The sequence below is a fragment of the Hirundo rustica genome (assembly GCF_015227805.2).
Source record: "Hirundo rustica isolate bHirRus1 chromosome 1 unlocalized genomic scaffold, bHirRus1.pri.v3 SUPER_1_unloc_3, whole genome shotgun sequence".
In the NCBI taxonomy this organism is placed as follows: Eukaryota; Metazoa; Chordata; class Aves; order Passeriformes; family Hirundinidae; genus Hirundo; species Hirundo rustica.
The window spans coordinates 1-24720 of NW_026690166.1; the positions used below are offsets into that span (position 1 = coordinate 1).

The following is a 24720-nucleotide window of genomic DNA, read 5'->3' on the forward strand; positions in this document are numbered from 1 at the left end:
CTACTTCTCCATCCCATTCTCTTCTCCTTCCAGATCCTCATCCTCTTCACCATCCCCATCCCCTTCCAGATCCTCATCCTCTTCATCTCCATCCTCCTCCAGATCCTCATCCTCTTCACCATCCCCATCCTCCTCCAGATCCTGATCATCTTCACCAACCCCATCCCCTTCCAGATCCTGAACCTCTTCACCATCCCCATCCCCTTCCAGATCCTCATCCTCTTCACCATCCTCATCCTCTTCCAGATCCCCATCCTCTTCCAGATCCTCATCCTCTTCACCATCCCCATCCTCCTCCAGATCCTGATCATCTTCACCAACCCCATCCCCTTCCAGATCCTCATCCTCTTCACCATCCTCATCCTCTTGCAGATCCCCATCCTCTTCACCATCCTCATCCTCTTCACCATCCCCAACCCTTTCCAGATCCTCATCCTCCTCTCCATCCCAACGCCCTTCCCAAAACCCCTTATCCCGCCCCATCTTCATCCCCTTCTCCTCCACCATCTCCTCCCCGATCCTCATCCCCTTCCCCACCCCTCAGCTCTGGAGAGGCCACCCCGATGTCCCCACCCCGGGGAGCCCCAGGGCACGCCGGCCAGCCCGGGGGTCCCGCTCACCTCGGCGGGCTGCCCGGCGCCCACCACGATGAGCTTCCCGTCCTCCAGCCCCACCAGGATGTGGCTCTTCTCCTTGGTGACGGACACGCTGCGCACGGCCACCCGCATGGGCACGGGGGGCACGGCCGCCCTGAGGCTGGGGACACGAGCCGGGGCGTGGGACACGGCGGAGTGGGACACCAGGGTGAGGGACACCAGGGTGTGGGACACCAGGGTGTGGGACACAGTGACATTGGGACACCAGGGTGAGGGACACCAGGGTGAGGGACACATTGGCATTGGGACACCAGGGTGAGGGACACCAGGGTGTGGGACACAGTGACATTGGGACATCAGGGTGAGGGACACCAGGGTGTGGGACACAGTGACATTGGGACACCAGGGGGAGGGACACCAGGGTGAGGGACACCAGGGTGAGGGACACAGTGACATTGGGACACCAGGGTGAGGGACACCAGGGTGTGGGACACAATGGCATTGGGACACCAGGGTGAGGGACACAATGGCATTGGGACACCATGCACGGGACACCAGGGTGAGGGACACAGTGACATTGGGACACCAGGGTGAGGGACACAATGGCATTGGGACACCAGGCTGAGGGACACAATGGCATTGGGACACCAGGGTGAGGGACATCAGGGTGTGGGACACATTGGCATTGGGACACCAGGGTGAGGGACACCAGGGTGAGGGACACAATGGCATTGGGACATCAGGGTGAGGGACACCAGGGTGTGGGACACGGCGGTGTGGGACACCAGGGTGAGGGACACAATGGCATTGGGACACCATGCACGGGACACCAGGGTGAGGGACACAGTGACATTGGGACACCAGGGTGAGGGACACCAGGGTGTGGGACACAATGGCATTGGGACACCAGGGTGAGGGACACCAGGGTGTGGGACACATTGGCATTGGGACACCAGGGCGAGGGACACAATGGCATTGGGACACTGCGCACGGGACATCAGGGTGAGGGACACCAGGGTGTGGGACACAATGACATTGGGACACCAGGGTGAGGGGACACATTGGCATTGGGACACCAGGGTGTGGGACACCAGGGTGTGGGACACCATGGCATGGGACACCACAGTGTGGGACACCGCGCATGGGACACCAGGGTGTGGGACACAATGGCATTGGGACACCACGCACGGGACATCAGGGTGAGGGACACCGGGGTGTGGGACACAATGACATTAGGACACCAGGGTGAGGGACACAATGGCATTGGGACACCATGGCATTGGGACACCAGGGTGTGGGACACCATGGCATGGGACACCACAGTGTGGGACACCGCGCACGGGACACCAGGGTGTGGGACACAATGGCATTGGGACACCAGGGTGAGGGACATCAGGGTGAGGGACACCACGGCATAGGAGACATTAAGGTGTGGGACACAATGGCATTGGACACCATGGCATTGGGACACCATGGCATTGGACACCACAACATTGGGACACTGGTGTTACATGGGACAATGTGACATTGGGACACCTGGCAGAGGACACCACGGTGTGGGAGATACCATAGTGTGGGACACCGTTGGACACCATGGTGTGGGACACCACAGCATGAGATACTATGGCGTGGGACATCATCACATTGGGACATCATGGCATGGGACACCATGGTGTTGGACACCATGGCGTGGGGACACCACGGCAGTGGGATACCATGGCAGTGGGACACTGTTGGACACCATGGTGTGGGACATCATGGCACAGAGACATCAGGGCATGGGGGACACCACAGCATGAGAGATGCCATGGCATTGGGACACCGTGGCGTGGGACACCATGCCATTGGACACTGTGGTATTGGGACACCATGGCATTGGACACCGTGGCATTGGGACACCATGGCATGGGACACCACGGCATTGGGACACTATAGCATTGGACACCATGGAATTGGGACACCATGGCATTGGACACCAGCACATGGGACACCGTGGCATAGGACACTATGGCATTGGACACCATGGAATTGGGACACCATGGCATTGGTCACCGTGGCATTGGGACACCGTGGCATTGGGACACCACAGCACTGGGACACCACGGCATTGGACACTGTGGCATTGGACACCATGGAATTGGGACACCATGGCATTGGTCACCGTGGCATTGGGACACCATGGCATGGGACACCACGGCATTGGGACACTGTGGCATGGGACACCATGGCCTGGGACACCACGGCATTGGGACACTATAGCATTGGACACCATGGAATTGGGACACCATGTCATTGGACACCGTGGCATTGGTCACCGTGGCATTGGGACACCATGGAATTGGGACACCGTGGCATTGGACACCGTGGCATTGGGACACCATGGCATTGGGACACTATAGCATTGGACACCATGGAATTGGGACACCATGGCATTGGACACCAGCACATGGGACACCATGGCCTGGGGACACAGTGGTGTGGGACACCATGGCATGGGGACACCACAGCATGGGGACACCATGGCATTGGACATCATGGCATGGGGACACCATGGCACTGGGACACCACAGCACTGGGACACCATGGCATTGGGACACCATGGCATTGAGACACCATCACATGGGACACCACAACATGGGGACACCATGGCACTGGGACACCATGGCATCAGACACCATGGCATGGGGACACCATGGCACTGGGACACCATGGCACTGGAACACCACAGCATTGCGACACCACGACATGGGACACCATGGCACTGGGACACCATGGCATTGGACACCAACACACAGGACACCACGGCCTGGGGACACCACCACATGGGGACACCACAGCATTGGGACACCCTGAGGGCACGGTTGGGACAGGACAGGGCACAGCCACCCCTCACCTCTGGAGCTCGCGGATCTCCAGCCCGCACTCCGAGGTCCCCAGCACCACGAAGTCCTCGGTCAGGCACATGGCTGTCACCTCCCGGTCCAGCGGGACGGAGGACAGGAGCTTCCCATTCACCGAGTACAGGTGCAGCGCGAACCTCTCCTGGAAGGAGCGCGGGAAGGAGCGCGGTGCCAACGGCGCTGCCGGTGGCCGGGAGGGGACAATGGGGACACCCGGACGTACCTTGGAGCAGGAGGGCTGCCCCACGGCGGTTTGGGCCACCACCTGCCCCTCGTGCCCCACGGCCAGGTGGGACAGGACGGCCGGGGGACAGCTCTCTCCGGGCGGCCGCAGGGAGCGGATGAAGAGACCCCGGCGCACGGTGTGGGTGATGATGGTGCCGTCCTGGCCGAGGAGAGGGGACACGGCGTGACGGTGGCGGTGGCAGCGCCCACCCCACGGCCGCCCCGCGGTCCCCTCCAGCTCACCTTGGAGCCGGACACGGCCATGTCCAGCTCGGTGCTGATGGCCACGCACGTCACCTCGGCGTCGTGGCCGTACAGCACCTGCACGGGTTTGGGAGCCAAGCCGCTGGAAAAGCCACCCTGGGCGTTGGGGACACGGGGACGTCAGTGACCCGCTGGCAGTGACCACCACCAGCTCCCCTCCTGCTCCTCCAGCCCTCACCTGCTGCAGGACCTGCCACACCATGCAGGTGGTGTCCCGCGAGCCGGAAATGAGGTAGATGCCGCAGAGGTCGAGTGACAGGCAGGTGACAACATCTGTGACGGCCAGAGGGACGCCGTGAGGCGACACCCTGACCCCACGGGGTGGCACCGCGACGGGTTTTTGGATGTGGAATTGCTGCCGGTCCCGTTCCAGGGTGGGTTTTGGGGTGCGGATGCTGCCAGGGACTGTCCCCAAGGGCATGGAGACACTGGGAGATGCCCCTCGTGGTGTCACCCGCCACAGCCCCATCATCCTCATCATCCTCGAGGGAGGGGGACGTACCTATGTGCCGGCTGATGTGCCCCACGACCTTGCCTTTGGCCAGCGAGGTGACACGGAGGCTGTTGTCCCAGTGTCCCCCGCTGAAGAGCAGCTTCCCGTCGGGGGACACGGCCAGCGTGCGCGAGCTCAGGTCGGCCCCGGGGGCGAAGGGGCCCTGCAGGAAGCGCTGGGTCCTGCGGGGAAGGGAGGTGGCGCGGGGCTGGTGGCACCTCCAGGGACCGTCCCCGGCGTCCCTGCGCCCCAGCCACTCACTTGGCGCTGGTGACGGTGGGGTCTTTGGTGAAGCTGAAGTAGTTGGAGATGTTCTTGTCGTAGGGCAGCCAGCTGTGGGTCCCCAGCAAGCCGTTGGCGCTCACGGTGACCTGGGCAGAGAGGGAGGGGAACGGGAGGTGACACCGCTCTCGCTGCCGGGATCCTGCCAGGTTTGGTCCTGGACCCCACTCTGGACCGCCAAAACGTCCCCGTGCCTCGGTTTCCCTGCGCTCACCAGGATGTCGGGGGATCCCTGAGTGATGAAGGAATGAGCCTGGTTCTTGGGGACCACGGCCTGCACCAGGGCCACCCCGTCGCTGATGCCCTGCGGGGACACGGCACCTGCTGGACCCCCTCTCTCCTGGCCACCCCGGCCCCGCCCGGGGACCCCCGGGGGTGTCCTCACCTCCACGAAGAAGGACTTGAGCTGCCCCAGGTTCTCGAAGACGTTTGGGGAGCGGGTGTCGAGCTGGGCCAGCCTGCGGGCAGCGCTCTCCGCCGACAGCCGGGCGGGGTGGGGCTCCTGGGGGCGCGGGGCACCCGTCAGAACGGGGGGAGACCCCAAAAACGGGGCTGGTTTTGGAGGGGGGGAGGTCTGAGCTACCTTGAGCAGCTGGCAGGGCGTCTGCCCGAAGTTGCTGATGATGCCCTCCAGAGCCTTGCGCTGCGTCTCGTCGGTGATGGCGTCCAGGTCCACGGCCCCTGAGGACGGGGACAGTCACGGTCACGGTCACGATCACGGTCACGGTCACCTCCGGCCGGTGTCCCCTTCCCTCTCTGCCCCACACCTCACCCTCGTAGGTGCAGTAGTAGAAGACGTTGAGGGCCTCCACGGCGGCCGGGCCGCGCTGCTTGTACCCGAAAATCAGGTCGATCCACTCGTGGAGGTGCGCGGAGACGTATTCCGACTCCTGTCCGAGGACGGACCGTCAGGCTGGGCTGGGAATTACCCCAGAACGCGACCCCCCCCCAGGGCCGCAAGGGCTCCCCGGATCTCACCAGGGCTTTGCGGTGCTGCCGGATGAAGTCCTCGCGGGACCGCGCCCACCGCGGCAGCACCACGTCCCCGACCTTCTCATTGGAGAGCTGCAGGCAGCCCAGGTCGAAGCCTGCGGGCAGGACCGGGACATTCGAGGAACGCCGACCCCTTCCCCGCGCTCCCCCGGCGGCCCCAACGGCGTTCCCCGTACCGTTCTGGTTCTCCAGGAACTCCGGGAAGTAGAAGAACTCGGGGATGAGCTCCTTGACGTCCACCGGGTTCTCCATGCGGGCTTGCCACGCCGCCGGCACCGAGTGGAACTGCCGGTCCGAGCAGTCGAACCTGGCGGGCGCGGGACACCTGGGGTGGATCCGGTGGGGTCCCCCCCCAACGCTGTCCCCTCGGCCGGATCCGCCCGCCGGGAGCCCACCTGCCGCTCTGCAGCTGGATGTGCAGCGTGGTGAAGGGCTCGGTGCGGATCAGGTAGTGCATGACCCCGGCGGCGTTGGAGTAGTGAGTGCCGTAGTGGAACTTGTCCACCGTGCCCGTGGGGTCCTCGAAGCTCTCGTACCTGCGGGGCCGGGCGGGACGGGGGGTCCGCAGGGAGCCAGCCGGGCGCTCCCCGCCCCGGAGGACCCCCCTCCCTGACGGTTCGGGGTGGGCACTCACTTCTCCTTGACGTCGCGGGCGTGCCGCTCGTTGGCCACCCCGATGGGCTTGGACAGGTCCCGGAACACGGCCGGGTTGGTGAGGTCCAGGCTCTCTGAGACGTAATCCCGCAGGATCCAGGGGAACTGGGTGGAGAGGGGCGTGGCGGGAGGTGGGTGAGGTGCGGGGGGACGGCGGGTCAGCGTGGGGACGGCGGGGGACGCGGGGGGCTCACCACGGGGTACTGGGACAGGTCGTTGTAGGTGCGGCCCGCGATGGTGTTGAGCTGCATGAGGTACTCGAAGTTGGAGATCTCCCGCAGGACCCATTTCTGGAGAGGAAGGAGAGGGAGGAGAGAGGGCAGACAGCCCTCACCGCACGGCAGCGCCCGTCCCTCGGCACTCCTGGCTCCAAAGCTGTCCCCGCTCTCCACGGCCATCCCTGGTTCTGCAGTCACCTCTGGTCCAATGGCCACCCCCATCCCGTAGCCGTCCCTGCTCTCACACCATCCCATGTGCCACTTTTGTCCTTTGTCCCATGATTGCCCTCACCCCACGGCCACCCCTGGTCCCATGGCCAATCCCAACAGACAAACTTCATCCCGTGTCCATGGTCACGGCCATCCCCGGTCCCATGGCCACTCCCAGATCCACAGCTATCTCTGTCCATGTCCGTCCCCGATCCCCTGTCCATATCCATCCCTGATACCCCATCCATGTCCATCCCCAATTCCCAAACCCCTGTCTTTGTCCATCCCTGGTCCCTGTCCATGTCCATCCTCAATTCCCAAACCCCTGTCCGTGTCCATCCCTGATCCCCTGTCCATGTCCATGTCTGTCCGTGTCCATCCCTGACCCCCTGTCCATGTCCATGTCCAACCCTGTCCATGTCCACCCCAATTCCCAAACCCCCATCCATGTCCATCCCTGATACCCCTGTCCATGTCCATCCCCAATTCCCAAACCCCTGTCCGTGTCCATCCCTGTCCATGTCCATCCCTGATCCCCCATCCATGTCCATGTCTGTCCATGTCCATTCCTGACCCCCTGTCCATCCCCGACCCCCTGTCCATGTCCATGTCCAACCCTGTCCATGTCCACCCCAATTCCCAAACCCCTGTCCATGTCCATCCCTGACCCCCTGTCCATGTCCATCCCCGATCTCCTGTCCATGTCCACCCCAATTCCCAAACCCCTGTCCATGTCCATGTCCATGTCCGATATCCCCTCTCCCTGTCCATCCCCACCCCGCGCTGTCACCCTCTCCTTTTCCATCTGGGAATGGGGATGGGGACGGTGGTGCCGGTACCTGCGTGAGCCCCGAGGCTTTGAGCAGCTCCTGGGGGGACCGGCTGCCGAGATAGGTCTGGTTGGGCGGCCGCAGGCCGAGGATGCAGGAATACACCTTGTTCCTCACCTGGCGGGGACACACGGATGTGGAGCGCCCGGAGCTCGGGCACATCCCTGGGAGGGGTCTGGGAGGGGATGAGGGGGGTTCCCGGGTCCCTCCCTGTTGGAGCCCAGGGCATTCCTTTGGCTGCCCTGGAGGGTCAGGGACCTGGGCAGGGGGGTCTGGGACCCCGGCCCAGAGCTCAGAGGGACACTGGCTTTGATCCCAGTCCATGGGAAAGGCTTCTTGCACTGCGGGAGGGATTGCAGGGCACAAGAGTGTGAAAGATTGGAGTTTAGCTCATCACATGGTGAGAAAAGAGTGGGTTTGGGTTTTTAGTGTGGAAGTGAATGGGGGCAAGATGGAGGATTTGGGGCGTTGTCTCCTGCTTCTTCTTTCCTCTTCCCTCACTCCATTTCCTGCAGTGACGGTGGCACAAAGTAGTTTAAAGAGATTGGGTCAAAGCAGGGATGAGCTTTTTAGTATAAGTGATAGGTATTGGCAAATAATGGTAAATAAAGAACGGGTAACAATTAGTATAAAAGATAAAGCCACAGCCCAGTGGGGAGGAGTCACCAGATGCCCGAGCAGCTGCACAGACCTTAGCTGGGCACTGAGAAAATTGTAAGATAAGAAACAATAAACAAAGCGCGCGACCTTGAAAAATCAGAACCTGAAGACTGCGTCTCTTTCTTGCGTCTGGCTCAGAGCTTTTGCAAAAAGCAAAAGGGCTCTAAAACCACCTGAATCACGGAACTAAAACCCGAGACCTCCCCACCTTCTTTCTGAAGTTGAGGAAGTAGTTGGCCTGGTCGATGAAGAAGAGCTCGAGGGCGGAGCGGCGCAGGTTGTAGCGGCGCAGGTGCACCTCGCGCAGGTGCGACAAGGGGCGCTTGAAGTCGTAGCCGATCCCTGCCGAGGGGTGCGGGGGACACGGAGACCCCCCCCAGGCGTCACCGCCCCGCCACTCCCGAGGCAGGGATGGGGCCGGGCAGGGCTTCCTCACAGCCCTCAGCCGGCGCCCGCCCTTACCTCCCTCCGTCTCCTCCTTCTCACTGCTGCCGTCGTAGAAATAGACGTGCTGCGTCGTCACCTCCAGGCGCCCGGGGACCACGGCCACCGTGGTGATGAGCTCGCAGTCCTCCGACACCACCAGCTTCTCCCGCTGGCTCTGCTCCTTGGGCTCGGCCCTGCGCGGCGCAGCGGCGTGAGGACGCTCCGGTGACGCCCCCGGCCCGGCCGAGCCGGCGCTGGGGCAGGGGGGGTGCGGTCACTCACTGGCTGTCCGGGACAGGGAGGTCCTCCTCGGCCAGCTGGTCGTCCTCCAGCTCGCTCACCTTGGCCTCCTTGGCCATGGCGAGCGGCAGGGACTCGGCGGGGTTCTGCAGGTGGTCGGCTCCTGAAACGAGGAGGGGGGTCAGCAGCACCCACCGCCCACCTGAGCCGGGGCCCCGAAATCAACGCCGCCCGTGACACCTCCCCGCCCAACCCTGGCGGCATTGACGGGGTCCCACGGGTGCCACCACCACAGGTGCCACCACCACGGGTGCCACCACCACAGTGCCGCCACCACAGTGCCGCCACCACAGTGCCGCCACCACAGTGCCGCCACCACAGTGCCACCACCACAGTGCCGCCACCACAGTGCCGCCACCACAGGTGCCGCCACCACAGGGCCGCCACCACAGGGCCGCCACCACAGGTGCCACCACCACGGTGCCGCCACCACGGTGCCACCACCACGGTGCCACCACCACAGTGCCGCCACCACAGTGCCGCCACCACAGTGCCGCCACCACAGTGCCACCACCACAGTGCCACCACCACAGGTGCCACCACAGGTGCCACCACCACAGTGCCACCACCACAGTGCCCGCCACCACAGTGCCGCCACCACAGGTGCCACCACCTCACCCAGGTTGTCCCGCAGGGCGCTGGCCTCCAAGTGCTGGTCGAAATTGAGGTTGGGCACCAGCTTCAGCCTCATGCGGGAGTAGGTCTCGGCGCTGGAGAGCTTCCAGCGAACCTCCGGCGGGTTCCTGGGGGACGGCCGGGAGGGGTGAGGCGCCCCTGGGCGCGCCGGGCCGCGCCACCCGTCCCCCCGGGGGACAGGCTGGGGACTCACCGGTCGGCCCAGGCGGAGCGGGGCGAGGTGAGCAGGCGGCACAGGGAGCGCCACTGCTTGAGCACGGTGCCGTGCTGGTTGTTGGCCTGCTTGAGGACGTTGGCATGCCGGGCGTTCTCCGCCTTGCCGCGCTTGGCCGCCGGCTCCAGCACCAGCTCCTGCCGAGGGGGGGGAAGCGCAGCGGGGTGACGACGGGGACGACCACAGGGGTGTATTGGACTATGCGGCCTAAAAATGCGTGTTCTGGTATATCTGGTGAAAGCTGTTTTTTTTGGGAGGTGTTTTATCCTCGTGAGGTGATATCCAGGTGAGGAGCCTGTCCCCAGGCTGAGAAGAACCCAGTGTGACATCCCTGGGGTGAGCGGAGTGTCCCCAGGATAAAAAGCACATCTCCTAGATGACATCCTTAGGGTGAGGAACACGTCCCCAGGATAAAAAGCACATCCCCCAGATGTGACATCCTTAGGGTGAGGAATGTGTCCTCAGGATAAGGAGCACATCTCCTAGATGATATCCTTGGGGTGAGAAGAGTGTCCCCAGGCTGAGGAGAACACAGAGTGACATCCTTGGGGTGAGGAACATGTCCCCAGGATAAAGAGCACATCCCCCAGATGACATCCTTAGGGCGAGGAGCATGTCCTCAGGATAAAAAGCACATCCCCTGGATGATACCCCTGGGGTGAGGAACATGTCCCCAGGCTGAGGAGCACCCAGGGTGACATCCTTAAGGTGAGGAGAGTGTCCTCAGGATAAAGAGCACATCCTCTGGATGACACCCTTGGGGTGAGGAGCATGTTCTCAGGCTGAGGAGCACCCAGGGTGACATCCTTAGGGTGAGGAATGTGCCCCCAGGATAAGGAGCACATGCCCTGGATGACACCCTTGGGGTGAGGAGCATGTTCTCAGGCTGAGGAGAACCCAGAGTGACATCCCTGGGGTGAGGAACGTGTCCCCAGGCTGAGGAGCACCCAGGCCGACATCCTCAGGGTGAGGAATGTGTCCCCAGGACAAAGAGCAGGCCCCAGGGTGACATCCCTGGGATGGGGAGCCTGTCCCCAGGCTGAGGAGAACACAGAGTGACACCCCTGGGGTGAGGAGAGTGTCCACAGGATAAAGAGCACAGCTCCTAGATGATACCCCTGGGGTGAGGAACATGTCCCCAGGCTGAGGAGAACCCAGAGTGACATCCTTAGGGTGAGGACAGTGTCCTCAGGAGGTGGAGCACATCCCCTGGATGACACCCTTGGGGTGAGGAGCATGTTCTCAGGCTGAGGAGAACCCAGAGTGACATCCCTGGGGTGAGGAACGTGTCCCCAGGACAAAGAGCAGGCCCCAGGGTGACATCCCTGGGGTGAGGAACGTGTCCCCAGGCTGAGGAGCACCCAGACCGACATCCTCAGGGTGAGGAACGTGTCCCCAGGACAAAGAGCAGGCCCCAGGGTGACACCCCGGCGACGAGGAGCGGGCAGTACCTGGAACAGCTTGCGGCTGGCCGCCTTCTCCTGCTCCCGGCGCTGCGAGCTGCTCATCATGGCGTCGTAGCAGGCGTTCCAGAAACTGGACATCAGGTCGTGGCCCCTGGCGAACGTGTCCACCTCGAACTGCGCCATGCCGGGCTGCACCTGGACGAGCCCAGACACGTTTCCCCCCCAAAAAAAACACGCTCGCCTCCCGTCCTCCCAGCTCCCCCCCAGCCCGCCACGACGACCCCGCTGCCCCGCCGGCGCCACCCACGTGCTTCTCGATGAACGCCCTCCACTCGGGCGTGGCGCAGAAGAGCTGGAAATCCTCGTAGAAGCTGGGGCTGCCGTTGGTGGGCGGCAGCGAGGGCAGGAAGCGCTGCAGCTGCAGCACCTCGTAGCAGCGGTCCAGGAGCGTGCGGACGACGGGAAGCAGCCGGGAGAAGGCGTCCGGGCCGGAGCGCAGGGAGCGCCGCAGCGGCGTCTCCAGCTTCCCCAGAAGGTAGAAGGCTTCATCCCTCCGCGGCGCCGGAGCCGTCTGCAGGAGGCTGTGCAGCTTCACGTAGGCGGGAGAGTGCAGCTGAGGGCGAGGCGTGAACTTTTAGGGGATTGAGGAATTTTTTTTTTTTTTTCCTAGACGGGGTTTAAGGTTTTTAATTAAGGGTGAGCTTCGCCGGGATTAACCGAAGTAGATAGGTCTCGGGTTTTTTGTTTTGAGATTCAGGTGGTTTCAGGGCCCTTTTGCTTTTTGCAAAAGCTCTGAGCCGGACGTGAAAAAGAGATGGAGTCTTCAGGTTCTGGTTTTTCAAGGTTGCGCGCTTTGTTTGTTGTTTCTTATCTTACAATTTTCTCAGTGCCCCACAAAGATCTGTGCAGCTGCTCGGGCATCTGGTGACTCCTCCCCACTGGGCTGTGGCTTTATCTTTTATACTAATTGTTACCTGTTCTTTATTTATCATTATTTGCCAATACCTATCACTTGTACTAAAAAGCTCGTCCCTGCTTTGACCCAATCTCCTTAAACTCCTTTGTGCCACCGTCACTGCAGAAAATGGAGTGAGGGAAGAAGAAAGAAGAGGCAGGAGACAACGCCCCAAATCCTCCATCTTGCCCCCATTCACTTCAATGCTAAAAACCCAAACCTACTGTTTTCTCACCCTGTGATGAGCTAAACTCCAATCTTTCACACTCCTGTGCCCTGCAATCCTTCCCGCAGTGCAGGAAGCCTTTCCCATGGACTGGGATCAAAGCCAGTGTCCCTCTGAGCTCTGGGCTGGGGTCCCAGACCCCCCTGCCCAGGTCCCTGACCCTCCAGGGCAGCCAAAGGAACGCCCTGGGCTCCAACAGATAGGTGGGCTTTGCTGGGATTAAAAGTTAGTAATTAACTGAGAGAAATTGGGTTCTGTATTAGAACAACTGATAACTTATCAATTTTATGTTTGGTTAGCTGTGTTTATAATGAAGAGTATAGAAACTAATAAATAGCTTTTAGGAACAGAAGACAATTGTTGGCCTCCTCTGCCCAGAAACTCATTGAACGGTCACGAAGACAGGAAACAGGAGTCCTACCAAAGGTTCCTTTATCATTTATCGCATTTGCACTGAAATTGTAGAAAGGTCAGAGCGAGGAAGACTTCTTTACTTCCTCATTTTGGGGACCCCTCCTGAAGAAAAGGACCACTGACCCATTTCAAAGGACAAACCACGCATCCTTAATAGCTTTTGAGCTAATTACCATACCAGGGTTGTGAACACGCATTTGTGTTTTGGGCATTCAATGCTTTTGTAAATAAAAGGGCTCTGCGATCACCTGTAAATTGCGGTGTGAATTTGGGAGCTATCTCGCACTTAAAAATAAACATAAACTTTCTAACTTTAAACTGTCAGAGAGTTTTTGTCCGTCACAGTTGGGTATCGATAATAGATCAATACTCATATTTTCTTTAATAAGTCAAGGGGACAAAGGGGCTCCGGGATCTCCCCGGGGGATGGATTTGGGAATTTAGGGGTTGGATTTGGGAATTTTGGGGTCGAATTTAGGATTTTTTTAAAAGAGTTAAAGGTGCCTGAGGTACCTGGGATCTCCTCAGGGACGGATTTGGGATTTTTGGGGGTGGATTTAGGATTCTTAAAGTTTTTTTTTTTAAGGATTTTTCAGGATTTTTAAAGAGCTAAATTTGGCTGAGCTGTGCAGAGGACTCCGGGATCTCCTCGGGGACAGATTTGGGATTTTTGGGGTTGGATTTGGGATTTCTAAAGGGTTTTTTTAAGGATTTTTAAAGAGTTCCATTTGGCTGAGCTGCACAGAGAACTCCGGGATCTCCTCAGGGATGGATTTGGGATTTTTGGGGTTGGATTTAGGATTTTTTAGGAGGAGGGGAAAGAGTTAAAGGTGCCTGAGGTACCTGGCATCTCCTCAGGGATGGATTTGGGATTTTTGGGGGTGGATTTAGGATTTTTAAAGTTTTTTTTTTAAGGATTTTTAAAGACTTCAATTTGGCTGAACCGCACAGAGAACTCCGGGAGGTCCTGACTGACGGATTGGGATTTTTGGGCTTGGATTTGGGAATTTTGGGGTCGAATTTAGGATTTTTTTTTAAAGAGTTAAAGGTGCCTGAGCTGCACAGAGAACACTGGGAGCTCCTGACTGATGGATTTGGGATTTTTGGACTTGAATTTGGGATTTTTCAGGATTTTTTAAGAGTTCAATTGGGCTGAGCTGCACCGAGAACTCCGGGATCTCCTCGGGGATGGATTTGGGAATTTTAGGATTTTTTTAGGACTTTTTTAGGAGGAGGGGAAAGAGTTAAAAGTGCCTGAGGTACCTGGGATCTCCTCAGGGACGGATTTGGGATTTTTGGGGTCGAGTTCAGGATTTTTTTTTTTAAAGAGTTAAAGGCGCCCAAGCTGCGCAGAGAACACTGGGAGCTCCTGACTGACGGATTTGGGGTTTTGGGGGTGGGATTTGGGATTTTTAAAGGTTTTTTTTTAAGGATTTTTAAAGAGTTCAATTTGGCTGAGCTGCACTGAGAACTCTGCGAGCTCCTCAGGGATGGATTTGGGATTTTTGGGGTCGAGTTCAGGATTTTTTTTTTAAAGAGTTAAAGGCGCCCGAGCTGCGCAGAGAACTCCGGGAGCTCCTGACTGACGGATTTGGGGTTTTTGGGGTTGGATTTGGGATTTTTAAAGGTTTTTTTTAAGGATTTTTAAAGAGTTCAATTTGGCTGAGCTGCGCAGAGAACTCCGGGAGCTCCTGACTGACGGATTTGGGATTTTTGGGGTCGAGTTCAGGATTTTTTTTTTAAAGAGTTAAAGGCGCCCGAGCTGCGCAGAGAACTCCAGGAGCTCCTGACTGACGGATTTGGGGTTTTTGGGGTTGGATTTGGGATTTTTAAAGGGTTTTTTTAAGGATTTTTAAAGAGTTCAATTTGGCTGAGCTGCGCAGAGAACTCCGGGAGCTCCTGACTGACAGATTTGGGGTTTTTGGGGTGGGATTTGGGATTTTTTTCAGGACAATCCGGCCCACCTGGGGGTCCTGCAGCAGGATGTAGCCCAGGAGCACCCGCAGCCCCGTCTGCGCCATCTCCTTCAGCTCCGGGGCGCCGTCGGCCGGGCGGTGCCACGCGCCCAGCTTGTCCAGCAGGCCGCTGACCCCCTCGTAGATCTGGGGGCGACACCGTCAGTGGGGATCCCTAAAACTCCTCGGGGTCGGGTTTGGGGTCAGGGTGGAGCCCGGCGCGTGACGAACCGGTCAGGGTTTGGCGCGAGGTTGGGGATGGGGAGAAGGGTCTGGGGTCAGGATTAGGGCTGGGGTAGAGGGTTGGAGTTAGGGTTGAGATTTAGGACAAAGGTTTAGGATTAGGATGTAGGAAGTGCAGTGAGTCAAGGGTTTAGGTTTAAGAGTTACAGCTGAGGTTAGGGTAGAGCTTTAGGACAAAGTTTTAGGATAAGGATGTTGGAAGTGCAGTGAGACTACAGGCTGGGAATCAAGGGTTTAGGTTTAAGAGTTACATTAAAATAGGTCTGAGGGTTGAGTTTTAGGACAAAGGTTTAGGATTAGGATGTAGGAAGTGCAGTGAGTCAAGGGTTTAGGTTTGAGGGCTGAGCTTTAGGACAAAGGTTTAGGATTAGGATGTAAGAAGTGCAGTGGGATTACAGGCTGGGAGTTGAAGTTAGGGTTTAGGTTTAAGAGTTACACTTAAGGTTAGGTTTGAGGGCTGAGCTTTAGGACAAAGGTTTAGGATTAGGATGCAGGAAGTGCAGTGGGATTACAGGCTGGGAATGAAGGGTTTAGGGTTTAGGTTTAAGAGTTACAGCTAAGATTAGGTTTGAGGGTTGAGCTTTAGGGCAAAGGTTTAGGATTAGGGTGTAGGAAGTGCAGTGGGATTTCAGGCTGCGAGTCAAGGGTTTAGGTTTAAGAGTTACAGTTAACATTAGGTTTGAGGGTTGAGCTTTAGGACAAAGGTTTAGGATTAGGATGTTGGAAGTGCAGTGGGATTACAGGCTGGGAGTCAAGGGTTTAGGTTTAAGAGTTACAGTTAAGGTAAGGTTTAAGGGTTGAGCTTCAGGACAGAGGTTTAGGATGTTGGAAGTGCAGTGAGATTACAGGCTGGGAGTCAAGGGTTTAGGTTTAAGAGTTACAGCTAAGATTAGGTTTGAGGGTTGAGCTTTAGGGCAAAGGTTTAGGATTAGGATGCAGGAAGTGCAGTGAGACTACAGGCTGGGAGTCAAGGGTTTAGGTTTATGTTTAAGACATACAGTTAAGGTTAGGTTTGAGGGCTGAGTTTTAGGACAAAGGATTAGGATGTAGGAAGTGCAGTGGGATTACAGGCTGCAAATCAAGGTTAGGGTTTAGGTTTAAGAGTTACAGTTAAGGTTTGAGGGTTGAGCTTTAGGACAAAGGTTTAGGATTAGGATGTTGGAAGTGCAGTGGGATTGCAGGCTGGGAGTCAAGGTTAGGGTTTAGGTTTAGGAAAGAGTCAGGGTCGAGAAAGAGTTAGGGTTAAGATTGGGTTTGAGGGTTGGGCTTCATGACAAAGATGTGGGGTTAAGGTTTAGGATCGTGGTTTAGGAGGTACAGTTAAGTTTAGAGTTTATGAGTTAATCTTAGGCTTTAGGCTCAGGGTTTAGAGGACGAAGAGTTGTATTTACGGTAAGGGTTTGAGATTAAAGTTTAGGATTAAGGTTTAAGGATTAGGATTGTGGTTTGATTTAAGATAACAGGGAGTAACCTCTGCCTTATCTAAAATGAGGATTAGGCTTTGATTTCAATCTAGGATGGAGGCTGAGGTTAGTTCCCAAGGTTGGGATTAGGCTTTGATTTCAGTCTAGGACTAAATCTGAGGTTACATTCAGGCTCTGCAGGCGGGGCTGGGTTTAGGGCCAAGGTCACCACGAGGGATCGGCAGAGCCGGGGTTCGGGATCAGGAACACCCCCCCGCTCCCTCCCGTCCACCTTCTCGCTCCACAGCGCCTGGTTGCCGTGCCCCTCGGAGAAGAGGAAATCCTGGAGCAGCCGCAGCAGCCTGAGCGCGTTGTGGGTGAGCCCCGGCAGCGCCGCCGCGCCCGCCTCCCGCAGATCCGTCAGCGCCGACTCCAGCATCATCTCCAGCAGGCTGCGGGGACAGCGGGAGCTCCGGAGCGCGCCCTTCCCTCGGGACCCGCCCTCGGGACCCGCGGCCGGGCCTCACCTGCGCTTGATCTCGTCCGGGGGCCGCACCAGCTCGCAGGCGGCGCCCAGCTTGGTGAGCACCGAGAAGACCTGGCCGCGCTCCCTCCAGGCCGCCTCGTCCCAGCCCTCGACGCCGCGCCACGTCACCGAGAAGATGATGTTGGTCAGGAGGTTGCACAGCTCCTCCTCGGGGGTTTGCTGCCGGCGGGGGGGAAGGAGGTGAGAGGCGCCTGGTGTTACCCTGGTTTTTCTGAGTTTTTTTGTTAGCCTTTTGAATTTCACGAATGGAGTCGGATCTTTTGGTTACTGCGGAATGTTAGAGCGGTTTTCTGCCTTTTTCCCCGCAGATGTAAAGTAAACAAATCCTTTGTTTTTCATTCTCTGTCCTTTGTTTGCATGTTTCTAACCTGAAAACAATTGTAACTGACAGCTGGTCTGGCCACTGAGGCTGAGGGGTGGAAACCCCAAAAAGCCAACCTTCTGCCGGACCCACAAATGTATAAAAAGCGAAAAATAAACAAAGGACAGAGAATGAAAAACAAAGGATTTGTTTACGTTACGCCTGCGGGAAAAGGTAGAAAACCGCTCTAATATTCCACAGTAACTAAAAGATCCGACTCCATTTGTGAAATTCAAAAGGCTAATAAAAAAAAACCTCAGAAAAAAACAGGGTAACAGCGCCGGCGGTGCCCCGCCACGGCGGGCGTCGGGGTTTCGGGGGGGGCTCACCTGGGGGTTGCTGGTGTTGGAGACGTCGTCGCTGGGCAGCGCGTCCTGGCAGCTGCTCTCGTCCAGGACGTTGGACAGGCTGGAGCTCTTGCGCGCTCGCATTCCCGGGAAGGGCTTGAAGCTCTCCAGGGGCGAGGGCGTGCCGGGGACGCTGGCCGGGGTCTGGGCGCCGCTCTCGGCCGTGGCCGCCGAGCTGGTGCTGGCCAGGTCCAGCCCCAGGTCGAAGGGCGAGGTGGAGAAGGGGGACAGCGGGTGGTAGACGCCGTCGAAGGCGGCCCCGTCGCCGGGGTTGGAGGACGAGCGGCTGGCGCGGTCCGAGGAGTCGAAGGACTTGAAGTTGTAGCAGCGGAAGGACTTGGCGCGGCCGCTCGGGGAGACGGAGTGGTCGGAGAAGCCCTCGGAGAGCTCCTGGTCCGAGGGCTCGTAGCCCAGCGGGAGGAAGACGTCGAGCTCCGGCAGGTCGGCGGGAGCAGGGCTCAGCCTGTCCTTGCCCGAGGGCTCGGAGAGGCGCCGAGGCTCCGGGCTGCGCCGGCGGCACTCGCGGGATTCCTTCACGTAGAGCTTGGTGAGCGTGTCCTGCCAGCCCGCCAACCGGGCCAGCTGCTTCACCAGGTCCTGCTGCGCGTAGATCAGGTGGAAGAGCTGCAGCGGGAGGAGAAGGAGGAGGAAAAGGTGGAGAGAAGGAGGAGGACAAGGAGGAGGAAAAGGAGGAGGACAAGGAGGAGGAAAAGGAGGAGGAAAAGGAGGAGAGAAGGAGGAGAGAAGGAAGAGAGAAGGAAGAGAGAAGTAAGAGAAGGAGGAGAAGGAGGAGAAGAGGAGGAAAAGGAGGAAAAGGAGGAAAAGGAGGAGGAGGAAAAGGAGGAGGAGGAAAGGATGAGGAGGAAAAGGAGGAGGAGGAAAAGGAAGAGGAGGAAAAGGAGGAGGAGGAAAAGGAGGAGGAGAAGGAGGAGGAGGAGGAAAAGGAGGAGGAGGAGGAAAAGGAGGAGGAGGAAAAGGAGGAGGAAGGACATTGGCTGCTGCTGCCCCAGCTCTTGACGGATGGACCCATCCCAGCAACAGGAGCACCCCAGATCCTCCAAACCCATCAGGGGTTGCTGGAGCTGCACCACTTCCATGCTGGCAGATCCGTGTCACCACCATCCCCACGGCCACCACTTTTTGGGCACGGCTGGGTGTCCATGGAGCTCAGCACGGGGGTGTCACCTCTGTCACCTCCTGTTGTGTCACCTGCCGCTGTGCCACCACTGTCACCTCCTGCTGTGCCACCTCTGTCACCTACCATCGTGCCATCTCTGTCACCTCCCGCTGTGCCACCTCTGTCACTTCCTGCTGGGTCACCACTGTCACCTCCCACTGTGCCACCACTGTCACCTCTCACTGGGCCACTTCCTGCTGTGCCACCTCTGTCACCTCCCGCTGTGCCATCTCTGTCACCTCCCGCTGTGCCACCACTGTCACCTCCCATTGGGTCACCTCTGTCACCTCCCATTGAGTCACCTCTGTCACCTCCCGCTGGGCCACCTCTGTCACCTCTCATTGGGTCACCACTGTCACCTCCCACTGTGCCACCTCTGTCACTTTCTGCAGTGCCACCACTGTCACCCCCCATCGTGCCACCTCTGTCACTTCCTGCTGTGTCACCACTGTCACCTCCCATCGTGCCACCACTGTCACCTCCCACTGTGCCACCTCTGTCACCTCCTGCCATGCCACCTCTGTCACCTCCCATCGTGCCACCTCTGTCACTTCCTGCTGTGCCACCTCTGTCTCCTCCCATCGTGCCACCTCTGTCTCCTCCCATTGGGTCACCTCTGTCACCTCCCGCCACGCCCAGCCCCGCTCACCTTGCGGCAGATGTCGAGTCGGATGCTCAGCTCAGCCCGGTGGGACAGGGACACCACGGCCACCAGGTCCTTGTAGTTGGGAGGGTCTGTGGACGAGGAGAGCCAGCAGGGAGAGCGGTGGGAATCTCCCCGCTGTCCCCAAAAGCCACCCGAGCCCCATCCCGGCCCATCCCGGCGGGAAGCCGGCAGCGCCCCTGGCACGCGATCGCGACGGTTCTTTGGCACGCGGTCGCGACGGTTCTTTGGCACGCGATCGCGACGGTTCTTTTGGCACGCGATCGCGACCGTTCTTTTGGCACGCGATCGCGACGGTTCTTTGGCACGCGGTCGCGACGGTTCTTTGGCACGCGATCGCGACGGTTCTTTGGCACGCGGTCGCGACGGTTCTTTTGGCACGCGGTCGCGACGGTTCTTTGGCACGCGGTCGCGACGGTTCTTTTGGCACGCGATCGCGACCGTTCTTTTGGCACGCGGTCGCGACCGTTCTTTTGGCACGCGGTCGCGACGGTTCTTTGGCACGCGGTCGCGACGGTTCTTTTGGCACTCGATCGTGACGGTTCTTATGGCACGCGGTCGCGACGGTTCTTTGGCACGCGATCGCGACGGTTCTTTTGGCACGCGATCGCGACGGTTCTTTGGCACGCGATCGCGACGGTTCTTTTGGCACGCGATCGCGACGGTTCTTTGGCACGCGATCGCGACGGTTCTTTTGGCACGCGATCGCGACGGTTCTTTGGCACACGATCGCGACGGTTCTTTGGCACGCGATCGCGACGGTTCTTTTGGCACGCGATCGCGACGGTTCTTTGGCACGCGATCGCGACGGTTCTTTTGGCACGCGATCGCGACGGTTCTTTGGCACGCGATCGCGACGGTTCTTTTGGCACGTGATCGCGACGGTTCTTTTGGCACGTGATCGTGACGGTTCTTTGGCACGCGATCGCGACGGTTCTTTGGCACGTGATCGTGACGGTTCTTTGGCACGCGATCGCGACGGTTCTTTTGGCACTCGATCGCGACGGTTCTTTTGGCACGCGATCGCGACGGTTCTTTGGCACGTGATCGCGACGGTTCTTTGGCACGCGGTCGCGACGGTTCTTTGGCACGCGATCGTGACGGTTCTTTTGGCACGCGATCGCGACGGTTCTTCGGCACGCGATCGCGACGGTTCTTTGGCACACGATCGCGACGGTTCTTTGGCACGCGATCGCGACGGTTCTTTGGCACGCGATCGCGACGGTTCTTCGGCACGCGATCGCGACGGTTCTTTTGGCACGCGATCGCGACGGTTCTTTGGCACGCGATCGCGACGGTTCTTTTGGCACGCGATCGTGATGGTTCTTTTGGCACGCGATCGCGACGGTTCTTTTGGCACGCGATCGTGACGGTTCTTTTGGCACGCGGTCGCGACGGTTCTTTTGACACGTGGACACGACGGTTCTTTTGGCACGCGATCGCGACGGTTCTTTTGGCATGCAATCGCGATGGTTCTTTTGGCACGCGGACGCGATGGTTCTTTGGCACGCGATCGCGACCGTTCTTTTGGCACGCGGACACGACGGTTCTTTTGGCACGCGGTCGCGACGGTTCTTTTGGCACGCGATCGCGACGGTTCTTTTGGCACGCGATCGCGACGGTTCATTGGCACGCGATCGCGACGTTTCTTTGGCACGCGGTCGCGACGGTTCTTTGGCACGCGGTCGCGACGGTTCTTTTGGCACTCGATCGCGACGGTTCTTTTGGCACGTGATCGTGACGGTTCTTTGGCACGCGATCGCGACGGTTCTTTGGCACGTGATTGTGACCGTTCTTTGGCACGCGATCGCGACCGTTCTTTGGCACGTGATCGCGACGGTTCTTTGGCACGCGATCGTGACGGTTCTTTGGCACGCGATCGCGACGGTTCTTTTGGCACGCGGTCGCGACGGTTCTTTTGGCGCACGATCGCGACGGTTCTTTGGCACGCGATCGCGACGGTTCTTTTGGCACGCGATCGCGACCGTTCTTTTGGCACGCGATCGCGACGGTTCTTTGGCACGCGACCGCGACGGTTCTTTGGCACGCGATCGCGACGGTTCTTTGGCACGCGATCGCGACGGTTCTTTGGCACGCGATCGCGACGGCTCTTTGGCACGCGATCGTGACGGTTCTTTTGGCACGCGATCGCGACGGTTCTTCGGCACGCGATCGCGACGGTTCTTTGGCACACGATCGCGACGGTTCTTTGGCACGCGATCGCGACGGTTCTTTGGCACGCGATCGCGACGGTTCTTCGGCACGCGATCGCGACGGTTCTTTTGGCACGCGATCGCGACGGTTCTTTGGCACGCGATCGCGACGGTTCTTTTGGCACGCAATCGCGACCGTTCTTTTGGCACGCGATCGCGACGGTTCTTTTGGCACGCGATCGTGACGGTTCTTTTGGCACGCGGTCGCGACGGTTCTTTTGACACGTGGACACGACGGTTCTTTTGGCACACGATCGCGACGGTTCTTTTGGCATGCAATCGCGATGGTTCTTTTGGCACGCGGACGCGATGGTTCTTTGGCACGCGATCGCGACGGTTCTTTTGGCACGCGGACACGACGGTTCTTTTGGCACGCGGTCGCGACGGTTCTTTTGGCACGCGATCGCGACGGTTCTTTTGGCACGCGATCGCGACGGTTCTTTTGGCACGTGATCGCGACGGTTCATTGGCACGCGATCGCGACGGTTCTTTGGCACGCGGTCGCGACGGTTCTTTGGCACGCGATCGTGATGGTTCTTTTGGCACGCGATCGCGATGGTTCTTTGGCACGCGATCGCGACGGTTCTTTGGCACGCGATCGCGACGGTTCTTTTGGCACACGATCGCGACGGTTCTTTTGGCACGCAATCGCGACGGTTCTTTTGGCACGCGATCGCGACGGTTCTTTTGGCACGCGATCGCGACGGTTCTTTGGCACGCGGTCGCGACGGTTCTTTTGGCACGCGGTCGCGACGGTTCTTTTGGCACGCGATCGCGACGGTTCTTTGGCACGCGATCGCGACGGTTCTTTTGGCACGCGGTCGCGATGGTGCGCTGGCACGCGATCGCGACGGTTCTTTTGGCACGCAATCACGACGGTTCTTTGGCACGCGGTCGCAACGGTTCTTTTGGCACGCGATCGCGACGGTTCTTTTGGCACGCAATCGCGACCGTTCTTTTGGCACGCGATCGCGATGGTTCTTTCGGCACGCGATCGCGACGGTTCTTTTGGCACCCGGTCGCGACGGTTCTTTGGCACTAAGTCGCGACAGTTCTTTCGGCACGCGATCGCGACGGTTCTTTTGGCACGCGATCGCGACGGTTCTTTTGGCACGCGATCGCGACGGTTCTTTTGGCACGCGATCGCGACGGTTCTTTTGGCACGCGATCGCGACGGTTCTTTGGCACGCGATCGCGACGGTTCTTTTGGCACGCGATCGCGACGGTTCTTTTGGCACGCGATCGTGACGGTTCTTTTGGCACGCGATCGCGACGGTTCTTTGGCACGCGATCGCGACGGTTCTTTCGGCACACGATCGCGATGGTTCTTTTGGCACGCGATCGCGACGGTTCTTTTGGCACGCGATCGCGACGGTTCTTTGGCACGCGATTGCGACGGTTCTTTTGGCACGCAATCGCGACGGTTCTTTGGCACGCGATCGCGACGGTTCTTTTGGCACGCGATCGCGACGGTTCTTTTGGCACGCGATCGCGACGGTTCTTTTGGCACGCGATCGCGACGGTTCTTTTGGCACGCGATCACGACGGTTCTTTGGCACGCGATCGCGACGGTTCTTTTGGCACGCGATCACGACGGTTCTTTTGGCACGCGGTCGCGACGGTTCTTTGGCACACGATCGCGACGGTTCTTTGGCACGCGATCGCGACGGTTCTTTGGCACGCGATCGCGACGGTTCTTTGGCACGTGGACGCGACGGTTCATTGGCACGCGGTCGCGATGGTGCGCTGGAACGCGATCGCGACGGTTCTTTTGGCACGCGGTCACGACGGTTCTTTGGCACGTGATCGCGACGGTTCTTTGGGCATGCAATCGTGATGGTTCTTTGGCACGCGATCGCGACGGTTCTTTTGGCACGCGATCGCGACGGTTCTTTTGGCACGCGGTCGTGACGGTTCTTTTGGCACGCGATCGTGATGGTTCGTTGGCACGCGATCGCGATGGTTATTTTGGCACGCGATCGCGACGGTTCTTTGGCACGCGGTCGCGACGGTTCTTTGGTACGCGATCGCGACGGTTCTTTTGGCATGCCGTACCTGCCCCCAGGACCTGCTCCGACAGGCAGCGGAAGAGCAGCACGGAGCCGGGAACGTCGCTCAGGTAGGAGATGAGCCCGTGGTAGCCGACGTCCTTCAGCTTCAGGCGGCTCTTGCTGCGCTCGGGGACCTTCTCGTACTTGAGCATCTTGTAGAGGACCTGGTGGGACAAGCGAGAGGAGCCCAGCCGGCCGTGACACCCGCGCCGGGGACGCTGGGGACCCCGCCTGTCCTGGGGTGACTGTGTACCCCCAATCGTCTATTGGGTGCAAAGGGGAGGGGAAGCGCCGTTTGTTTTATCCCAGGAGAACTCTGCTCCTCGGAGTGACCTTGAAGCAGGGGAGTTGGAACACGGCAGGATTAAAGAAGCTCTGTTGTTTTTTTTCCCCAGGGAGTTAGTTAGTTAGTTTAGTGCTAGTGTAGTTGGACGCTGTAGAATAGCGGAAAGGTTTTTTTCTCTTTTTTTTTTTTTTCTCCTTTTTTTTGCCCTCTCCTCAGAACTGTTCCACCCTCTCCGGACTAAGGACCTGGGGAAGCACCGGGGGCCTCCACAGGGGACCCACCCCACCAAGAGCAGCCCTGCACATCTCCTTTTCTCCCAGCGCCAGCGGAGACGGAGCGGCGGAACACAGTGACTATCTTCAAGAGGAGACTTTCTCTTTTTAAGTTTGTGTCCTGGGGTGACTGTGTATCCCCCAATCGTTTATTGGGTGCAAGGGAGGGGAAGCGCCGTTTGTTTTATCCCAGGAGAACTCTGCTCCTCGGAGTGACCTTGAAGAGGGGGAGTCGGAACACTGCAGGATTAAAGAAGCTCTCTTGTTTTTTTGTCCCCGGCAGTTAGTTAGCGAAGTTA

At 58.9% G+C, this 24720-nt stretch overlaps 1 protein-coding gene across 1 annotated transcript in view; it reads right to left on the bottom strand.

The window, feature by feature from the left end:
- Nucleotides 1-521: 521 nt before the first annotated feature.
- The window catches only part of NBEAL2 (neurobeachin like 2), a 54221-nt gene continuing 30022 nt past the window's right edge, over nucleotides 522-24720 (bottom strand). Inside the window, exons 24-53 of the mRNA XM_040091443.1 lie at nucleotides 23868-24027; nucleotides 19585-19670; nucleotides 17741-18382; nucleotides 17031-17209; nucleotides 16796-16955; nucleotides 14867-15004; nucleotides 11615-11920; nucleotides 11353-11502; nucleotides 9881-10038; nucleotides 9670-9794; nucleotides 9034-9154; nucleotides 8788-8945; nucleotides 8534-8667; nucleotides 7675-7782; nucleotides 6602-6697; nucleotides 6388-6512; nucleotides 6149-6289; nucleotides 5930-6060; nucleotides 5739-5848; nucleotides 5533-5650; nucleotides 5344-5441; nucleotides 5146-5262; nucleotides 4975-5064; nucleotides 4740-4849; nucleotides 4488-4660; nucleotides 4164-4258; nucleotides 3965-4081; nucleotides 3720-3881; nucleotides 3490-3638; nucleotides 522-756 (exon numbers count right to left, since the gene is read on the bottom strand). Coding sequence (XP_039947377.1) covers nucleotides 522-756; nucleotides 3490-3638; nucleotides 3720-3881; nucleotides 3965-4081; nucleotides 4164-4258; nucleotides 4488-4660; nucleotides 4740-4849; nucleotides 4975-5064; nucleotides 5146-5262; nucleotides 5344-5441; nucleotides 5533-5650; nucleotides 5739-5848; nucleotides 5930-6060; nucleotides 6149-6289; nucleotides 6388-6512; nucleotides 6602-6697; nucleotides 7675-7782; nucleotides 8534-8667; nucleotides 8788-8945; nucleotides 9034-9154; nucleotides 9670-9794; nucleotides 9881-10038; nucleotides 11353-11502; nucleotides 11615-11920; nucleotides 14867-15004; nucleotides 16796-16955; nucleotides 17031-17209; nucleotides 17741-18382; nucleotides 19585-19670; nucleotides 23868-24027 — 4692 coding nt within the window. The remainder of the gene's footprint in view (nucleotides 757-3489; nucleotides 3639-3719; nucleotides 3882-3964; nucleotides 4082-4163; nucleotides 4259-4487; nucleotides 4661-4739; nucleotides 4850-4974; nucleotides 5065-5145; nucleotides 5263-5343; nucleotides 5442-5532; nucleotides 5651-5738; nucleotides 5849-5929; nucleotides 6061-6148; nucleotides 6290-6387; nucleotides 6513-6601; nucleotides 6698-7674; nucleotides 7783-8533; nucleotides 8668-8787; nucleotides 8946-9033; nucleotides 9155-9669; nucleotides 9795-9880; nucleotides 10039-11352; nucleotides 11503-11614; nucleotides 11921-14866; nucleotides 15005-16795; nucleotides 16956-17030; nucleotides 17210-17740; nucleotides 18383-19584; nucleotides 19671-23867; nucleotides 24028-24720) is intronic.